The sequence below is a fragment of the Aythya ferina genome (assembly GCF_964211825.1).
Source record: "Aythya ferina genome assembly, chromosome: Z".
Lineage (NCBI taxonomy): Eukaryota > Metazoa > Chordata > Aves > Anseriformes > Anatidae > Aythya > Aythya ferina.
Genome location: NC_140299.1, coordinates 8,379,477 through 8,399,394, shown reverse-complemented (window position 1 = coordinate 8,399,394; position 19,918 = coordinate 8,379,477). Strand labels below are relative to the sequence as shown.

At 43.6% G+C, this 19,918-nt stretch overlaps 1 protein-coding gene across 1 annotated transcript; it reads right to left on the bottom strand.

Annotated features, from left to right (window-relative positions):
• Positions 1–2: 2 nt before the first annotated feature.
• TPGS2 (tubulin polyglutamylase complex subunit 2) lies at positions 3–19,867 on the bottom strand. Its single transcript, XM_084505383.1, has 7 exons — positions 19,714–19,867; positions 16,146–16,225; positions 8,561–8,648; positions 6,038–6,169; positions 4,282–4,395; positions 2,624–2,784; positions 3–1,316 (listed from the first exon to the last, which is right to left on the bottom strand). Exons 1-7 carry the CDS (start codon positions 19,781–19,783, stop codon positions 1,074–1,076), a joined length of 888 nt encoding a protein of 295 aa, XP_084361509.1. The 5' UTR covers positions 19,784–19,867; the 3' UTR covers positions 3–1,073.
• Between the last annotated feature and the right edge of the window lie 51 nt (positions 19,868–19,918).

Genomic DNA, 19,918 nt, shown 5'->3' with positions numbered 1-19,918 from the left:
GCTGAGTTGGAGATGGTGACTTTTATTTCCCTGCTTAGGCACAAAACGGGTTGTTTGCTACCGTGCATCTTCAGCATATTTAAGAGGACAGAATGGCATATAAGTGTATTGGAAACAGATGCAACTGAAAATCAGCAGTGAATGGGTTAAAGTGCAGTTCTACCCTGAAAACTTCCAGTACAGAAAACAGCATCAGGGGCTTGTAGGGCTGCAGGATCTCAGTGGCCCCTGGTCAGATCCTGCCTAATTAACAAGTGACAAAGGCTGAATGCTCGGGTTGCAAACGAATGTGTAACAGACCAGAGGGTCCTCCTGGTTTACAGGACTCTAACACCACAGACCCACCTGCAGCTGCCCTGGCTGAGCAGTTCCCACAACACCAGAAAGCAAAGGCAACAAGGGACCTTGCAGCTTCTGGCTGCTCAAAGGAAAGGACACCACATGGGTGTCGTTACCTGAAAAGCTACGGCACAAAGGCCAAGGAGTGGTCTGGGTTGTAAAAGCAAGTGCCAGGCCAACACAGAGATATGGAAGCCCCAGGTCCCACTGCACTGTGAATCTCAGAGCAGGAGTTGGAAGCAGAACAGGGAAATGCAGTTTGAGTCTGTCTGAAGTGGAAGATACTTCTTTGTTCCGTGGGTTCCAGCCTGCTCCCATAGCATGCAAGGTCAGGACAGGTTTCTTTCAAAGGAGATAGCAGAAATGTCCTTATGCTGTAATTCAGCATGAGTGGTCCATTAAAGTAACAGTGACTTACATTTACTTTCATTTCACTGCTGTAGTTGCACAGGAATAACAGCTTCCCCACAGAGCACCGACATCAAGGGCTTATTCACGCCCTCTGGAAAGTGCATACTCCAAGGGAATTAAGGGAATTAAATCAGTGTCTCAAGGTTTTTCTCAGAGTTGCCTGGAACTACATCCCTCCCACGTCGAAGTACATCGTGGTTATATTTCATGCAAACACTGCAGTGCGTTTTCCATGGGCACATCTATTCATGCACAAGGAGCTTGGTCTGAATTGCTGAGACTGCATCAGAGCATATCAAAGCTTATTGCAAATGCTGCTGGGGTCAGATCTGGGGGTCTCGCTTCTTTGAAGAATTCCCAACTAGCGAGGATGTCTTGGAGGAGGTCATGCCAGTGTGGCTCTTTTGGGCCCCTGCTGGCTGGGAGGGTGGTTTCTTTTTCATCACTGGAGTTTTGTTCTTGCTTTTAAATACCTTGTTGGGGTCCAGCTTGTTCACAAAGGAATCAGCTTCTTCAGAGAGGAGAGCTGTGTTGATGGTTATAGGTTTATACATGTTAAACCATTGCTGAAAGACAGGATGGTGGGGAAGGAGGAGGTTAAAAATCAAACTGCAATTAGACATTTTCTGCCTGTTCCTCTTCACCCCAGAGCCCTGATTTTAATCATACACCACATAACAGTTAGCAGTTTACAGGACAAGGCAGAGTGCTCTGTGATAAGGATACGCAAGACACAGCTACAGCCCTGGAGCTGTCGCACATTCCAGACAGGGAAGAGGAGAACCAGACACAAACCTAAAACTACCTTTCCTGCAGTGTAACTCCTATCAGGAGGAACTCCTGACTTAAAACACAGGAGGAAAAGTAAAAGGGAGGGGATGAAACTAAACCACTTTCATTTGGGTTCAGAGAAGCAGAAAAGATTAAAAAGACTGGAATGCAAAAGTGCTTATAAAATGGAAAAAAGCTAGTTACACTTACCAAAAAATAGCTTCCCACCCTCTCTACACATACAATGTTGCTGATTTTGTTTTAAACTCTTTACAGAAAGGATTTTGTATTTGTTTCTCTTCTGCTTGATTTTATGTCTAGAATATTGTTCTTTTTTGTTCCCATATGCCCCCCACACCATTATGCCCTGAAGTTCCCATCTCTCAACGTTTTTCCTATCAATTTGCCCATTGATGAAGTCGGGAAATGAAACAGTAGGGGTTATAGTACCACAAGTCCCTCTGACACCATCCTCAGTAAAGTATTTAAAAAGATAAGCAGAAAATCAATACCAAAATGCATACAGCAATCTGTTCATGTATTGCTTAATGGAAAAGGGCTCTAATATACCATCCTTAAAGACCTTCACAAATGATAATGACATACTAGGAGGATTTGAACTAATAGAGGCTGCAAATGATTAGGGAATATATGAATAATTTCACCAAGATTTGTGACTATAATAAAATGTTCTAGCAAGAAAACTACAAAAAGGCAGAGCACAGACACATGCTATTGTACCACGCACCCAGCCCTGACTAATAAAGTAGAGCACAGTATGACAGGGAAGACACCAGGAACACAGGGCCAAATTCTGCAGCCATTGATAGATAGAAGTCGGCAGTGATTTTAGTGAATTGTTTCTATGCATGCACAGGGCTGAGGCAGAGACCACGGAATGTCATGCTGGTAATACAGCTGCCTTGTCTGTGTTAAGAGGAAGACACTCACCAAGACGTGCCAGGCCTTGCCAGTGTGCACAGACATTGCCCAGGATTATGTGCTGTGCTCTGCAGTAGTACCAGCTCTATTCCCTGCAGCAGTACCAGCTCTATTCCCTGACCTCACACAACGTGGAAGCTGGGTTAGGGTAAATCCTTACCTTGGCCTGGGGGCTCACCCCATAGCTGGTGAAGGCGTACTGCCACTGTGGGAGGCCCAGGTGAGTGATGAGCAGGCGGTAGTAGGCTGTGAAGGTTTTGGTGAGGAAATGCCAATACAGAGCTCTGTCCAGGAACCATATCTCTGTGTCTGGGGAGACAACTAGAATCAACCAAACAAATTACGTTGTTGCTTTGAGGTGATAGGAGGCAACGTCAAGTGGGAGACAAAACATGCTTATGGGAAAGGTTGCACCTTCTAAAAACACAGCGTCCCTGACTAACGTAGGTGATTATCCAGAGGGAATGTGGTTTAATGGTTAAGAGCATGGGGCCTGAAAAGGTCTTGGTTCTGCTCCCAGAATCACGCAACAGCCATTACAGTCACTTTCCCTGCTGTAAAACAGATGCAACTCGGGACCAACACTCTACATTCAACACACTTGGACAACAGCAACTTTGCAGTGTAAGTTACAAGCATTATTACAGCCAACTTTTATCTGCCCCACAAAATAAAAACAAGAACTGAATTGTCAGTCATCTGGATTACTGAGCATAGAGTCCAGAGTCCGGAAGTCATAGGAGAGTACATACTGCCAACAAAAACACATTTTACAAAATCCTTCCGTGGTGATAAAATCCTGCTCTGGTGGCAACATCTTTTGAAGAAACCACCATCAGATTACTAGCGTAAAAGGAAGAGATCTTTCTTGGGAAACTGAGGTGCTGAAAATTGTCAGTTAAACACACCACCTCCCATGCTGACATCAACACTTATAAACAGTGCTGCCTCTCCTTGCTCAGATCATCCAGGTTTTCAGCGTGTGCTGAAATCACTACCTCTGGAAGCAGGATGACAGGTAAGAAGTTTCTGCTCTGGGAGTTCAAGTCACACCCAATTAAAACACAAGATAACAACCACAGGCCTTTTTCTTAAGAACAAGTATCCCCCAACTGCACACCCCCACACAGTGTACATGCACGTACGTGCACACACACCTAGTGACCTGTGTACTTTGACAGATGACAGCTACTTGAGAAGTGACCTGTATGTTTCACTGATCCCTGATTGAAAACAACTGTCTGCGTATCTTTCAGAAGGAACAGCTCAGCTTACGTCTTTCACTCTGCTTTTCAACCTCCTGCCACCAAATGTTGACCTACTTAGCACCTGGAGGCTCTGCATCCACTTACACGGTGGCTGAAACAGTCTAAGCCCATCTGAATGAGACGAGGACCTTTTTGTCATTCATCCTTTGCTTCTAAGCAGACACCCTTCTCATCAAAATGTAAACAAATTCTTCTAAGACATGCAAGTAACCATAAATATGTTAGTGGCTGAAGTCTAGCTCTCCACATTATTTCAACATAATTGCTTGCAGGTCATACTTGACTGCTTTCCTGGGTCAGTACGCAAGCATGCTATGCATACAGAAATTCTAAGTTATAACTCAGACTCAAACATTAAAAGGAAGGAAGATGTAAACTCCAGCTAAGCCACTGTTATGGTGTAGACACTGAGTTCAGCAGAGACAAGAAGTCTCAGTAAGTGTTCATCTATAAATTGCAAAGGAGATCAGAAATGTAAGATGATTCTACATGAGGCTTCCAGGTATAATCTGTAAAAAGAGATGGCAAACTTTGCTCTTTTTAGTCTTACCTGGTTTAGCGTGCTTATAAACAAGGCAAACTTTCCCATTCCCGTTGCATGGGTCTAATTCAAAGATAAGACTACGAGAATCAAAGTGTGGCTTCTCGGGTTTGTCTTCATCACCTGAAAACAGAAAAAAAACACATTTATTGAAACATGTTTGGAGAACTGACTGTGACTCAGCTGCAAAGAGTCGATCTATTTTGTAGTTATTTATAAATCAGCTGAAGAAGAACTAAAGCAAACCATTATATTTATACTTCTTTGAAAGGATTAAAGTCCAGATACAGGGAAAGAAAGAGACATTTTAAGTCTTCAGTAGGAAAACAAATCACAGAATCAAAAACAGATGGCTGAAAAAAACACATCAAGTTGCCTTGTAGTCCTTCCCTGGCATAAGACAGGATCACAGAATCAGCTTTGTGGATGTCACTTCTGACACCTTATCTTTTCTTCCAGTGTACAATGTCACAATCTCCAGGCAGCCAACCCAAATGCATTGATATCACTGAGAAGTTTTCCCCATGTGGATCCTGAATCCTCTTTGCTGCTGAAGTCCTCTATTGTGTTCTATCCACTCTCCTTTTTTTGCCCTACATTCTTATTTTCTGGAAAGATCAGAGAGAACTGTTCTTTTTCTGTTGACACAAGACTTTGATGAACTTGGAGATGTATACATTTCTTCATACATTCCAGTGTGACATCTGCCTCCTTCTCAACAGCCACAGATTCTGACTCTCAATAAACTTGTGGCACAAAACCATCACAGAGCCTTTCTACAGGACCATTTTGGGACCGTGGAGCTGTAAATTCTTGAGGAATACAATTTTGAATTTTAATGCTGCTGAAGAAGAAGGGAGACACAAGAGTTGTACCCTTCTGAAGAGTTATCCGTGAAAATCAGGATGAGAAGTCTTACAGGAATTTAAACTTTTCTCAATGCACCTTATAAGGCCATCAGTGGAAGTCCAAGTGGCTAAATGGAAGCAGAATCTGGCCCATTTCACTACAATGGATAGAAGACCAGGACTGTTGACAAACTGGAATGTACAAAAGAAAATTTCAGATGCATTTAGAGGCTACAAAAGCTACAGAATTCAGAAATAAGACTGTGAAATCAAATAGCAATTTTTTTAAGGAGTTGGTATGACACCTGGCGTTGTTCTTGTCTTACTTCTTCCAGTCTTGTTAGACTGTAAGAGGTCTGGGCTTTCTTTTCTTTTTTATTTTCTTTCCCCTCTCCAAACCACAGGATGCCCAGCATGTCCAGGCAGTCTGGAAATGCACATTTTCCAGTGTCACCTCACACTTCAATGTACTTAGCAGAGTTGCTTTTCCAATTCCAAAGAGCATATCCAGCTGCGTATTCACTACCAAGACCAAACTGTTATCTTTTGTTCATATAACACCATAAGCACACAAAGATTTTACAAGTTGAATCACTGGAGGAGGTTTCGGTTACAAATGTAAAAAGGGAAAAGACAGAACAGGAGGACAGATGGACTGTTAAAAGAGTACAAAAATAATACTAGCAACTGGCAGAGTTAACAATACCTGTCAGATTTACTGAAAACATGTCCACATCTTAAGGCTGTAGGGGACTAGTAGGATGTATAGTAGCGATGATTCCAGGAGAGACAAAAACCACATCTACATGGAGTGACCTTTTCTGGTGCCACATCCACATGCTATATGGTGAAAGTATCCTAACAGAGCAAAAGGGATGAGGCAGGGCACACATTCCAACCTGTTAACAGGACCTTACCTTCCTCATCTGAGTCATCTTCCAGGTCAGCAAGACATGGTGCATTTGGCAGGGCGTACATGGAGGAACCCCCAAGCCGACAAAGCTTTGAGATACTGTTAATCACCATGGAGCCCAGGGGCATCGGGGTATCTGCAATAAGACTGACCATTAATTACATTCAATGGCAGGAAAGCATAGGAAGTACTGCTTTTTCTCCAAAAATCTACTTAATCTCTTCTAAAACAGGGTGTGTAGAAGAGATGCATATGCCTAAGGGGCCTGTACACTTAACCAAGCCAGGCTCCATAATAGTGATTTTTTTTTTTTTTCCAGACAACACCAGGTCATCAGCTCTTGCTCTACTGCAGGACCAAGGAAATTTCAACTCAAAGGCTTTTATTTATTTTATCTGCTATAATCTGGGATAGGAGAGGAAGCAGTACTCTTGACACCATCTCAGAGCTGTGCACGTGAGAACTGCACTGCTGACTAGGCCGGTGTTGCAGTGGTTAGCCCAGTCCTGTGAAACTGGCTCTTAAACATCCTGGCTAGCTACCGCCACCCCCCCAACACTCTTTTCCCTGCTGCTGTCCTTTCTGCAAGGAACCACTGCACCCATTTACAACGCACTGGGTAGCTTGCCCTCTTATATACCCCATCTGCTGAGGATGTCCTCTCGAATCCTACTCCAACACAGGTTTTCAACAGTGTGGCAACACATTGGTGCTCCTGAGAAAATGTTTGAGGACTTGCCACATGTCTCCTTCTGAGGACCAATACTGTCACTGGACATCAGGTCACAAGCACCCATTCAGCCACATGCCAGCATGAAAGGCCTCAGAAGGCACAGTGCAGGCTTGCTCAAACAAGGCAGTTATGTGAGCTGCTTGGTCTTTGTGCGTTTGTGTGCTTTTTGTGCCACATTATTCAGAGGTCATGACACACTAAATCCCACTTGAAACATGATGGGACTTCAGTACAGGTGCTACAGCTCTGATGTCTGAAATGAAATCCCACTTTGTGAGGAAGATTCCTCTATTTGAGACTCTCTCTTGATGCCAGCAGTGTTTATAGCCCAATCTGACAACCTGGCTATTAGGTAATGAGAGCCAAGAGAAGACTCAGTGTGCCCAACTCTTGTCAAACAAGGACAGATAATGAAGCTCGGTCCTGCTCTCCCTTCTGCCACTAACTCCAGAGATAATTCCAATGAATGGACTTTAGCTAGTGGAAAAGTAGAATCAGGCTCAGGCCTTGCAATTCTGGAGGCTGGTGATAAACTTGGTATGTATGGTATAAGGCAATTCCCTGATGCATTATTTCTTGTTATCTCCGCAAGGTCTTGTCTTTGTGGCTGACTAATGTAAACGGCGTGACCTCTGCTCAGGTGCCTGACTGGTCTGGCTTCTATTAACTGAGAAATGAGAACTATGTGAGAAGCAGAAAAACAACTTTAAAAAGAAATAAATCATATGTTCCATCTTAGCTGGGTTGGGTAAAGATGTAACTAACTAAGAAGACAGATAGGCTTTCCTAACTGTCATGATCTTTACAGCCTCTCTCTTTCTGGCCCATGATGGGAACAGTCAGATGACTTCAGTAGATTCATTTTTCTCAAATTAAAGCCACCACATGGAGTGGAGAGACACTGAAGATACTAATGATGTGAAGGGTTTTCTACAGCACTCCTTATGGTTCATACTCCAATGTGTAATTGACATGTTTATGTGGTAGAGGACAGTCCTTTCCTCATACTGCAGAAATGGAAAAAGAGAGAGGGATTATTTTGTTAACACAAGGTCCCAATTCTGGCCTTTTATTCAGTTTGCCATTTTAAATGGAGTGCATATCATGTCTCTCTGGATTGCGCATATATATATATATATATATATATGCAAATACACACACTTTTAACGAGAAAGCAGCATTTTCTGATGGTGACTCCTCTTACTGCCTTCTGATGGGATAATGTGCTAGAGCTGCTTCTCTCTCCATGAACCACAGAGGGAACCCAGGTACTAGATTTAAACAACATACCTAAATCTGGGTGTCGACAGATGGCCAGTGTATTTATTACGGAATGGTTTTTATGTCATTCAGCCTTGTTTAGTTTCTAGACAGTGTTTGGTGTACATCTCTCCTGTAGAAGTCCAGCATGTGCAAACAACAGGTTTTGCCCTGTTGCAAAGACAGGGACTTCTGATATGCACTCATACTTTTTTTCACTTCATCAAGACATTTCTAAAATCGCCTACAATACAATGCAGATCTGCACTCACTTACTGAATCAGAGATCAGTTTTCTAGTGACTGATCAAGCTGTCTAACAGACAAAGTACTTCTTTTTTTTTCAAGTTAAGGAATGGTGCTAATTTTTCATTCGAAATGACTTGATGTGTGTGCATGACTCTTGCTCAGACTAACACACGATGCTGACGTGTGTTGAATGCAAAAAGAAAGTTTAAAACTAAAGAGATTCTGCACAGACGAGACTGTCTGCAAATAAATGAGGGTATCAGGAGAGAGGAACACATGGACTCACCATCAGTCTTCACACTCCAGGTCATCTGGAAGCCATCGGTCATGAGATAGAAGTTCTTTAAATCCTCTGGCAACACGCAGGAGTTTTTCTGCAAATCACAAGAGGCCCCGAGTGTTATGGGAAAATACAGAACATAACTCAAACACACAGAGCAACTAAATATTAGTACAGAAATATTTGCCACAAAATGTTTTGCTCAACTCCAAGATGACTCAAATCAGGTCAACCTTAAAACTTGAGAGAAAACTGTACATTTCTTGAGTCTGTGCTACTGTATTAACAAAGATGATGAGAGCAAATTTCACAAAGAGCAGTCTGTCATCAGAAGGTGATTACAGGCTGTTCCCCGAATGAGACAACCCACCATCCTGTGATACTAACCACTTCTTCAGGATCACAGGCATAAGGACAACCAGCTTCTTCATACATCTTTATGGCTTACAAGAACAGCGTTTTGTTTTAAGTGAAATCAGACTAAGCCTACCTGCTTCACTAAAGCATGTATAATAGTAGAACAAAGATTCTTTTTTCTTCTGAGAGCTTTCAGTTCCAAGTAGGTGAGAGACGCACAGACTCAACAGTTGCCCATACTCAGGCAGGTTTCACATTTCACTGAACAGTATGCGTGTGAAAACACAAAGAGCCAGTCTCACAAATGTGCTGGCCTGGTTTCATCCCACCAAACTTTGGCACTGAGCTGGGACTCCAAAGCGTGCCTCCTTCTGAGCCAACCGTGAAAGAGGCACTTGCATTGAGCTGTTAAGAGTGTTTCTAAGACACAAGATCCTTCTCCTATGCCTACCTTCACTGTGGAAGAAACCTTTCTTAACTCGGACACTCAAGCAACAAATATGAAGGAGGGAGGATAAAGGCTTAATCCTCAGAACAACAAGAAGCCTACAGAACTATAGCCAGCTGCAGGTACTGCTCCTGTGACGGGAGAGGGTGCAGACCAGTGACCCTTCACTCCCACTGATGTGGCGAGAACACAAAATGAAATGGTATAGAAGCATGTCAGTTTTAAGAAGACAGGCAACATGTATGGTGAAAGGACTTACCGGTTGCTTCGTCTGCAGTTGTTTTAGTGAAAAAAAGTCTATAGAAGATTGAGGTGAGTTCACATTTAAAGCATCAACTCAAGATTCCATGAGAATAGGACCTGAAAACTCAAGAGTTTAATTACTAAGAAGTTTGAAAAGATGAGCTGTGTGTGTCTAGCCGAATCTTTAAAGTCTCCAGTGATGCTAGTTCCAAAATTTGTGATTTGTCCCAGAGCTGCAGCATCCTCCTTAAGGAAAAGTTTTCCTAACTGCAGTATGAATCTCCAAGTTGCAACTTGTGGTCATTCTCCCTTTTCAGTGCTTTTAAACCTTCTCAGAAACAAAGACATAAATTACCCTTTTGGGGGTCAAACTCCAGCATTAAACCATTTAAAAACATACATCTGAGACCTGTATATAATCATAGGACTCAGGGAGCCACCATTTACAGGGAAAACAAACAAATAACATGAGATTTGCAACATGGCATATCTGACTCGAGTGCTTCTGTGATGGGATTTCCAGCCTTTTTCAAAAAAAAAAAAAAAAAAAAAAAAAAAAGAGGTCTACTTCTGTCTTTCATTAAGGCCATTTAAGAGATACCCTTTTGGATATGGCCTGCTCTTTGTGCAGTGGGTTTGACACTCAGAACAAGAAAATACAAAAATACAAACTTTAAGAGCATTTAAAGCTCAGCAGTGCTGTCCCCCACATGAGCTTATCACGCCACAGATCCAGATGTTATTTGGGTAGGTATTCCTAACTTGGCCTCAGAGGCCTAGATGAATTTCAGAGCAGCTACAGACCTACTTTGGAGAAAACAGGTGTCACACTAACAGCTTTCCAACACCATCCCGCTGCTGGGACTGGATTTGTAACATCCTCAGAACAGTGATCAGATTCTTCCCCATGTCTGCAGCCCATGCATATCCAGTTACCTGCAGATTTTTCCTCAACGCCTCTCTCCAGCAAGAGCCACCTCCTACCTGTGCATTTAGCTGCTGTGCTGGCTTCTGGTCTTCAGTGACTGGTATGAAGAAGGAAAGGTTCTGGCCTCCTCCTGTCCACATCCCTTCCCCACCTAAGGATCTGGGCAGCCTATTCTTTGAGTTGTTACAGTCTCTGTCCCCTAAGCTGTGGCATAGACACAATGCAGGAACCTGTATCTCACCCCCAAGCTTCACTCCTGCATGATAAATAATGCACTTTCTGGGCATATCCATTTATGCCTTCAGCTGACAACTGACAAGTCCTAGATACTAATGGCTTTGCAGCTTGCAAGAGGGCACTTTGCTTTACCCAGCCCATCAGCAGCCTGTCACTAACACAGTGTTTTCCTAACCCAGCTTGCCAAAATCTCCAGAGGTGACAGCTACTGAAGCAGAGAATCTGATACTACAGAAACTTTGCTTTGAGAAGACCTTAAGATCATCTGATAAGAGCCTGCTGATGGCCAAGGGCCTGGTGGTAAGTTTCAGAAGATTACTAAACCACATGGACATATCTGAAGTTCTTCAAATGCCTTTAACAAACACACCTTCTTCTGTGGGTTCTCCTCAGCACTAAATATTTACAGTTTCATGCTGTACTTTCACCACTTCTAATTTCAAGCTGTAGCTACAAGCACAGTGACTAGGTTTAAAGCTATGAAGAAAATATGACAGACCTGCTACAAAGCCTCAGAAGAGCAGAAATGTTTACATAGCACTTTTAAACACACACTCCCCTTTCCCCCCATTTTTACTAATCTATCCCAGCAGAAAAAAAATAATATATGGGATATATCTTGGTTTTGGTGGGTGTCTCTCTGTAAGTGGGAGAACCAGATCCATTGGGATGACAGGTCCCTGCACAAAAATCATGTCTGGAAAGTTCTTCTACTCCGAATCCTCCTTTTTCTGGAAGGAACCTGCTACATGTACGTGTTTCTCCAGCTGGCCACCCTCTCCACTAACATGTCCCCTCATTTGACTTTCCAAATGCTGGTGGGAAATGCTGTACCAGAGCAGATCTGGTAGAACAGATTAGAAAGCTTTAATACCTTTCTCTCCCATCTGACAGAAAGGACTAATATGTCATGATATGCTTAGCCACATGACTGTGACTTCAGAAGAGTGTTTTTTGACAGCAGAGACAGAGAACCAAGCCATTACTGTATAACAAAAATGGCTTCATCTCTAGCAGCTATATTCCCCCTGCTCAACTGGTAGTTTCCAGGGTTGTGATCTCCAGCCCCATAAAACACAATATTCCTAAAAACGTGCCAGAATTTGCTTAACCACAGCCCTGGCAAACAGCCGTTTTCATCCCAGTCATCTGGTTACACTCATCAGCTCATAAAACAGAATATCCCAAGTGCCCAATATGGTGTGTGAGGTCTATTCCTTTTGTTTATTGTCCATAATATCCCCAAATAGTCTCCCAAGAAAGCACAGTCCCTTGAGGATAAAGAATATTAGAAACAGGGAGGCTTTGCTGCCAAGAACTGAACACTGGATCCAGAGGTAAATCACTGACATGCAGCAACTCCCATAAATCAGTATTGAAAGAATGCCTCCCAAGCAAATATCTTAAAGAAATGGATAGCAATCAAAGCATACAGCTCCAGAGAAACCTCTCTGAAAATCCAAACGACTGCTATTCAACTTCTGAGGAGAGGAAGAAAGGATTTATGCCACTTCTCAGGGCTTCCAATTAGGGTACATCAGCAGCCACTTTTCTTTCCACCTGTCTTCATGACCAGCCTACCCTAGCTGACAGGTTAATTTTCGTAACCTACTGAGACTTCCTTTTTGTAGTTTATATGTATAACTCTGATCCCGTTGGGGCTCCCAGAATTTCCTGTCCGTTCCTCTTATGGAGAGGCTGGGGTGGGCCCGATTCCCTGCTGCAGAGAACAGTATGTGGCAGTTCTCGAGGATGATGCTGTGCAGCCAGTATTTTAAATCAGATTATTATAAGGCTCCACAGGAGGAAAATTCTGTACCAGAAACACTAACTGCCTCCCAAAAGTACTTCAGCCTGCTCCCCATTGAGCAGCCTGAAGAACTGTACCTTTCCTTGTGCACTGGTTCTGCTGGCTCCACGTCTGCAGCTCTCCCACCTGCCGTGCCACAGGGCAGGTGGAAAGAGGGCAGATCCTGTGCTCCTGGATGTCAGGCACTGCGGGCTCACCTGGCGCTGAGGGAGGGCATTGCAAAAGGATGGGAAGAAGGGGTCCTGTGGATCTGTGCACCTGCAGGCTGATTTTGGAGTAAAAAGGAGATATGGTAGACACGATGAGGACGGCTTCTAGAATAGCCAGGACCAGTTCCCGGTGGGATTCACATGCAGAGAGCTTCTGAGTTGTTTGGCAGCCTAAAAAAGCCCACATCAGGAAAGCCCCATACTGCCTGCAGGCTTTTTCCTATTTTATTACAGAAAGATAAACCTTTGTAGACAAAGGTCGTAAGAAGAAACAAAAGATTACTCATGTGGAGTTGTAGAATATCAGTGCTCCAGAGCCAGCCGAGGACAGCTTGGACACTTAGGAAGCCAATTAGAGGAACTGGCAAAACGACCTCCTTCATTCTGCGTGCCTTGCTGAGGTGCTGAGCCCTGGGACTCCCAGCTCCCCCTACCAGCTGCAGTTTTGTATTTTTGTAAAGCAAGCCAATGATCTGGGTGACTTATTTCTCCTCCAATTGAGGCAAAAAGGAAATCTAGATCAGCCACTGTCACTGCAGATATAGGAGTGTCTCCTACCAATATTTTAGCGCCATGGCTGCTCTTACAAACCGCACGTAGAGGGTAGCAGGGCAGTTGCCAACCAAGCTGTAGGAGTGGGAACTGAATCATAGCAGGATATACAGTTATTAGCACTGGCATTCCAGTGACCTGAAAGCTCTGTCTCTACTCTCCCTTCTAGCATTTGTCTCACTCTCTCTGGGAAAAGATAACATCTTCACAGGTCTGAAATACCCAGAATCATGAAAAATTACCTGCTTTCATTCAAATATTTTGAAACACTTTAAGTTTTTGGGAAGTGATGTTACCCACGTAAGTACCTGATGAACACGTATCTTAAATATTTTTGTGAGTGTGCTGATTTCCAACGCAATATTCAGGATTGATTTCAGGTTAGGAGCTCTTTCTGCTTGCCTGTGTCTAAAAGAAAGGCTTGGAAAAATCTCTTCTGTTCTTTTGCTATATTACTGCACTGTAACCTGTCAAAACGCTCACCTTCTCTTGTAGAGCTCATTGCAGCTGACTGGCGTTCAATAAGCTGTTCTAAGGTTTTAAAACTTCCACCATAGCATCCAGTTAAATACTTGGAAAAAAACAGGCACAGCCCAATTTAATTAACACAGTTGAGTGAGACAAGCAAAAAAATAAAAAATACTGCCAACATTATTAAAGGACAAGTTTAATAATTCATAACTAAAAAGGCTGATTTTTCTTACAAGAGTTTCAGAATACCAGGGATTTTCTCTTGGCAGAAATACGTTTTCTTTGCAAAACTGAAATGGGACTAGAAAAAAAAAATGCTTCTAGAAGAACTGTTTAAATATATATATCTTAACAGTAGAGATTTTATTTGGTGTGTCTCAATAAAAACATGGGATTTTTTGGGAAAAAAAAAAAAAAAAAAGAGTATAATTCGGGGTATAGTTTAACCAATTTTTCCCTACATTGCATAAAAAGGCCTGCAAATAGTTTCCAAACCAAATATGTAGAGGGGAGTTAAAAATACTGTCCATGTCAAGACCGCGTGTTAAAAGCTCAGCCACGGAGAGTGATTATGTGCATTCGTGTTGCCACCTTGTGGCTATGAGAAAACACTGATGAAAGTAACATGAATACGTATACCAAGAGAAGCAAGTAGGGTGAGTTTGTAGAAAAAAGAGGTGCAAGTTCACCCCTGAAGGACCTTGTGAGGTGCCGAATGCCTTGCTCTTAATCATCACTCCAGGACACATTGCAATTGCGTGGACTGTGATAGGTATCAGACTTCATCCCCAAAGCTCATGAAATAAAGGAAAAAATATTTTATCTTTTAATTCAAGAAAGAAGATTTCAAATCTATTCAATACAGCTGGAAACAAAAAGAAAACAGCCAAGTGAACTCCTTTACTGTTAGTAGACGAGTCCAACTGTATCTACTTGATTTCCACCCCTCGTTTCCACAATTAACCTATCTCCTTTATGAGGGGAAGAAAAGCTGAAGTTTTGACAACTTCAGAACAAAGTGTGTTGGGTGAAGCATTTCAAAGCTTGGTTTTACAAGAACAGTTAAAATTTAAAACAAACCTGATATAATTTTGAGGATAAGAAGCGCCTGCAAATGAGAACAACCTGTTCTGGAGAAGCAGTCCTCTTTTCCTTTCCAGAAGAAAAGGAGTGAACCTCACTCTGCTGCTCCCAGACCTGAGATGGCTCACAGCCAGGGTGCCTCACACCTTCCAGCCCTGTAAATCCAACACCTGAACAGCTACAGGAAATCAGGAACCAGTTCACATGAGCCTGAAAAATTGGACATTTCTGCCTGACCACAGTTAGGGGCTACCGTACAAGTTCCAGTAACTAACACAGGTTTCCAATACATGTATTCTGACCTGGATTATTCATAAATATCACTAAATGGGATAGAATGGTACCAGAACTAGTGCAAGAATTTTCACTACTACTTTGGAAAACAACTGTAAATAGCTAGGTTGCAAAGGGGATGTTATTTGAGGTAGTGGAAACAAGTGCAGTGTCTGGGATAATGTGCATTCGTGAATAGTCAGGGTTGGAGGGAGGACAATTCACTCAACTCCATTCTCTGCCATGCTCCTTCCCAAAGGCCAGTCAGCTACAATTCCTTCCCAACACGTGAGAAATACCTAAAAAGCAGCTATTCTCCCATGGTATGGGACTGACAAATGTATGTATGTCCAAAAAGAGGACCAGCTGTCTACTGAAGTCACACGACAGTATTCAGCACACAGCATGGTGCAGCGAGGTCAGTGAACAGGGAGCTGAGGTTGCACGTGCTCCTTGTGGTGTTCTAGGACAGGCAGCGGGACGTGCTTTGGCTAAAGGATTGGGTCTGTTAGTCAGAGGACATGGGGGCTATGACAAATAGTGACTAGCTGAGACTAAAAAGAGAAAGGGATAACTGGAATGAACTCTGTGGCTCATTGGTATTTTCCATCTTGATGCCTTTACCTTTAAAGGCTGTAAGTTAAAAGAGCTTCATTTTGCCTGCAAGGGTCTTGGGAAATAGTTTCAGACCTGGGTCAGAGCATTGTCTGTTCTCCACTGAGTCACCACTGCTGCTGACTCCTTCTTAGAGGTGTCACTCTGAGTACATACACACTGATGGAATTTCTCTAACAGAACAGGTGCATGAGATAGCCTAAAAACGGAGCAATACCTGATCTACCAAAAGCAAAAAAGGGTTTCACTCTGCATCAACCTTGGTAATAGGTGGTCTCACAAAGCAGCCGTTGCATATGACACCTTCCATGGGCTGCTGTACTCTCAGACCAACCTCGCTGCAGTATTACCAGGAAAATACTCACTTGTTCCCAGGAAATAATTGCGTGGCGCTCCGCTGGCTCCTTCTCCACAAACGTCACTTCAGCAACTCCTGGAGAAGTCTCTAAAAGGAAAAGAGGAGCGTGTTTGCAGCTGGCACGGGTGACAACCAGGCACTGTTAGCCAGACAATTTTGCAAGCTAACTTGACTGACAGCTGGGGAAAAGGCATTAATGACTGCAAACATTGTCCTGGTGACTGAGCAGTCGCTTTCTTTTGTCTGTAATTGTACTCCATGTGTCTTGGCATGAGGATGCCTAGTGCTGCACGAGATGCCATCCTTTGATGGGTTTATAAAAACAAGAGTGCCTCTGTGCGTGCATCTATATATAGACAGATAGATACAGGCGTACATTTTGTATTCAAGGTCTGATCATTTGCAGAGACTTTGTGGAAAACAAAAAGAAAAAAAATTAGCCATGGGTGCCGGGGCAAACTCAAAAGAGCCGAATCCCTGTAAGCGTGCCCTGTGGTTTCAGTCAGGCAGGACGTGCTCAGCTTAACACAAGATACCGCGCAGCGCTGCCATGAATTGTTAACAACCACGTTCCTCAAAGACAGGCACATCTCAGCGCTGGGTTTGAACACACGCAGAATCTGAACCTGCATGAGCAAACACTGGTCCTTTGGAAGCCCAGCTGGACACATGCAAATCTGTTACAAGCACTGAGCTCATCATTTATAAAAATCATCTCAATATTTTATGGGAAAGAATGCTACATAAATGCAAGATGCTAATCTACGTGGTGCTATCCTTGCAGGTGTGTGACAGTCTCCCTTGCACTTATTATTTTATAATGTTTTACTTCATCTACAGCCAACTGAAATAGTTCCCACTGACTTCATTCACTTTGGATCGGGTCCAGAAAGACTACTTACTTCTTGTTGTGGGAATTGCAAGCCCAGCACACAAGGCGGTAGAGTAGAAGTGATCACTATGCAGGGCTTTCAAGACTGGCTCTGCTGTGAGTGAAAGTATTTGCTCCCGGAGCAGTCACACATATTGTAATTGCTTTCTGATAAAACATACACAGTGCACTAGACAGGAAAGGCAGGCACCAGAGAGCTTTGGTTTGGTTTTTATCTCCAGTTCTGGGCTTTTCATTCCAGCAGTGGTGTTGCCCTTGTCTGCTCTGCTGGTGAAAGAGCAGCACTCAGTTCCCGGAAGTCTGAATGTTGCTTTATTTGCAAGTATTGATTTTTACGTTGTCAGATAATTTAAAAGACAAAGCATAGCACCAGAAAACCAAACCCCAAGTTCAAATAACAATAATAATAATAGTAGGTCACCTAGATAATCCTTCAGGCCAGAGCAGGGCCCAGCACACAGAAGACTCTCTGATGCCTTGCCAAGTTTCACATCAAATAGTTGGGTGCATGGCAGGGGGATCTGTCTCTTGCTCAAAAGCTTTCCATATGTATTCTGCTTCTAAAGAACCGTGTGGAATCAATGATCTAACCAGCCTTTTCCTTCTAAGCTATGCAAGTCTTATAACAAGTTAAGAGATTATAATAACAGAGTAATTGTTATTTCTGTGATCAAAGAAAACAGCAGGGATGTTTAATTCATCATGCACAAAGGCTCGGCTGGGATGATGGAAGATTTAATATCCTATCAGTCATAGGAAGATGTCTAAGAATAAGCGAGCTGCAACTTCTAAAGAGGTCTGAACCAAATCCAAGATCAAAAGAAAGAGAAACTCCATCTTAAAAGCCTGAATATTATAATAAAAATATCCTGTGGGTGAGCTGAAGACCACATTTAACAGATGTGTATAAGTACGGACAGGAGCTCTATTAAATATTAAGGAGGAAGAGAAGGATAACTCTGCCCTGCGTTGCTTTTTCCTCCAGATGGAAGAAATCAGGAAGCCAACTAAGTTAGAGAAAAGACACAGGATAAAGCTTGACTAGTTCAGGAGAATGAATTTTCCCAGTTAAAACTATTCTGAATTAAGGTCACAGTAAACTCTGTCCTGCTTTTAGGATATTTCATCCAGAAGCTTCCACAATGCTTTCCAGCATGAAACCCGAAGACCTGATGTAATGGTCTGAGCACAAAGCTGGAGCAGGAACCAATCCCTATGGTAGCACCAGTACTTCCTGCACATCAGATAAACTCTCAGCATCTTTGTGAAACTGATGGAATAGTTAAATTCTTACCTAATAAAGACTGCAAATAGCAAAGTATACACCAGCTCTGGACAGTCCTCAACAGCTAGCACCTGCCATTCAAATTTACTCGTGAGCAATCAAACTTTCTGGAATTTGCTATTGGTCACAGAATTTCATCAAACTGAATCGTACTGGGAATGGAAACGGATGCCCCTCTTTTTCCTCCCTTCCAGATCTTCATAATGCTTCTGAGAAATCTCCTGCTTTGCAGGGACTTCCACATATACTAGAATTTTAACAGACACGCAAACAAAAACTCCTACACAGAGTTTGTCTAAAGGAAGATTTGTTTTCAGAAATGGTGCCATGAGCATTTGTTCATAAAGGTATTGGAAAATTGGGCCTCAAGCACCCATTACTGGATGTGCTAAGTTTTGTTGTTTGAAAGGGCTGAGTTTCATTACGAGATCATTTCTATCCTCTGAAAAAGCGTTTCACAAACTCAAGAGCTAAAAACCTTTTAGCTGTTTTTCTGTCATACTTTGCAGGAAAGCACCCACCGGCTTCATGGGACTTACCAGAAGATATTTTGAAGTACGATAGCTCCTAGGGCTGCAAACTACTGAGTAAGGCATAATTTTGATCTAGATACCTTTTGCTAAAGGAAAACTGTAAGAGATTGGTAATGTTCCTCAAAATTTGTAGTTCAGGAACTCGAATTAACATGGTGGCACAGCTTGGATGACTTAACTAGGCAAGGATGTGTAAAACAGCTGGGAGGAGTGGGAAAATGGAGAAAGAACCAGAATGAAAGAACGCAGTGATGGAGTGGGGAGTGCGCGGCTGTCACAGGGCTGTGTGGGTTGGAAGAGACCTCAAGGTCATCGAGTCCAACCTCTGACCTAACACTAACAGTCCCCACTAAACCATATCCCTAAGCTCTACATCTAAACGTCTTTTAAAGACCTGCAGGGATGGTGACTCCACCACTTCCCTGGGCAGCCTGTTCCAATGTCTAACAACCCTTTCAGTGAAGAAGTTCTTCCTAACATCCAACCTAAAACTCCCCTGGCTCAACTTGAGCCCATTCCCCCTCGTCCTGTCACCAGGCACGTGGGAGAACAGGCCAACCCCCACCTCGTTACAGCCTCCCCTGAGGTACCTATAGAGAGCGATAAGGTCGCCCCTGAGCCTCCTCTTCTCCAGGCTGAACAAGCCCAGCTCCCTCAGCCGCTCCTCGTAGGACTTGTTCTCCAGGCCCCTCACCAGCTTCGTCGCCCTTCTCTGCACCCGCTCAAGCACCTCGATGTCCTTCTTGTAGCGAGGGGCCCAAAACTGAACACAGTACTCGAGGTGCGGCCTCACCAGAGCCGAGCACAGGGGGTCGGTCACTCCCCCTCCCCCCCACGCCCCCCCTTCCCCCCCCCCGCCCCTCACCCAGGATCCTGGTCACGCCCAGCGTGAGCCGCTCCAGGTGCGGGCTGAGCCCGTGCGGCCGCTCCTCCATGCCGGCCCCGCGCAGCGCCCGCTCCGCTTTCTGACCCCTTTTGTCCTTCCTCCCCCGCCGTAGCCGCCGCTGCGCCGCGGGGGCGCTCTGGGAGATGCAGTTCCTCCGGCCGCCCTCCGCGGGCGCCGCGCCTCG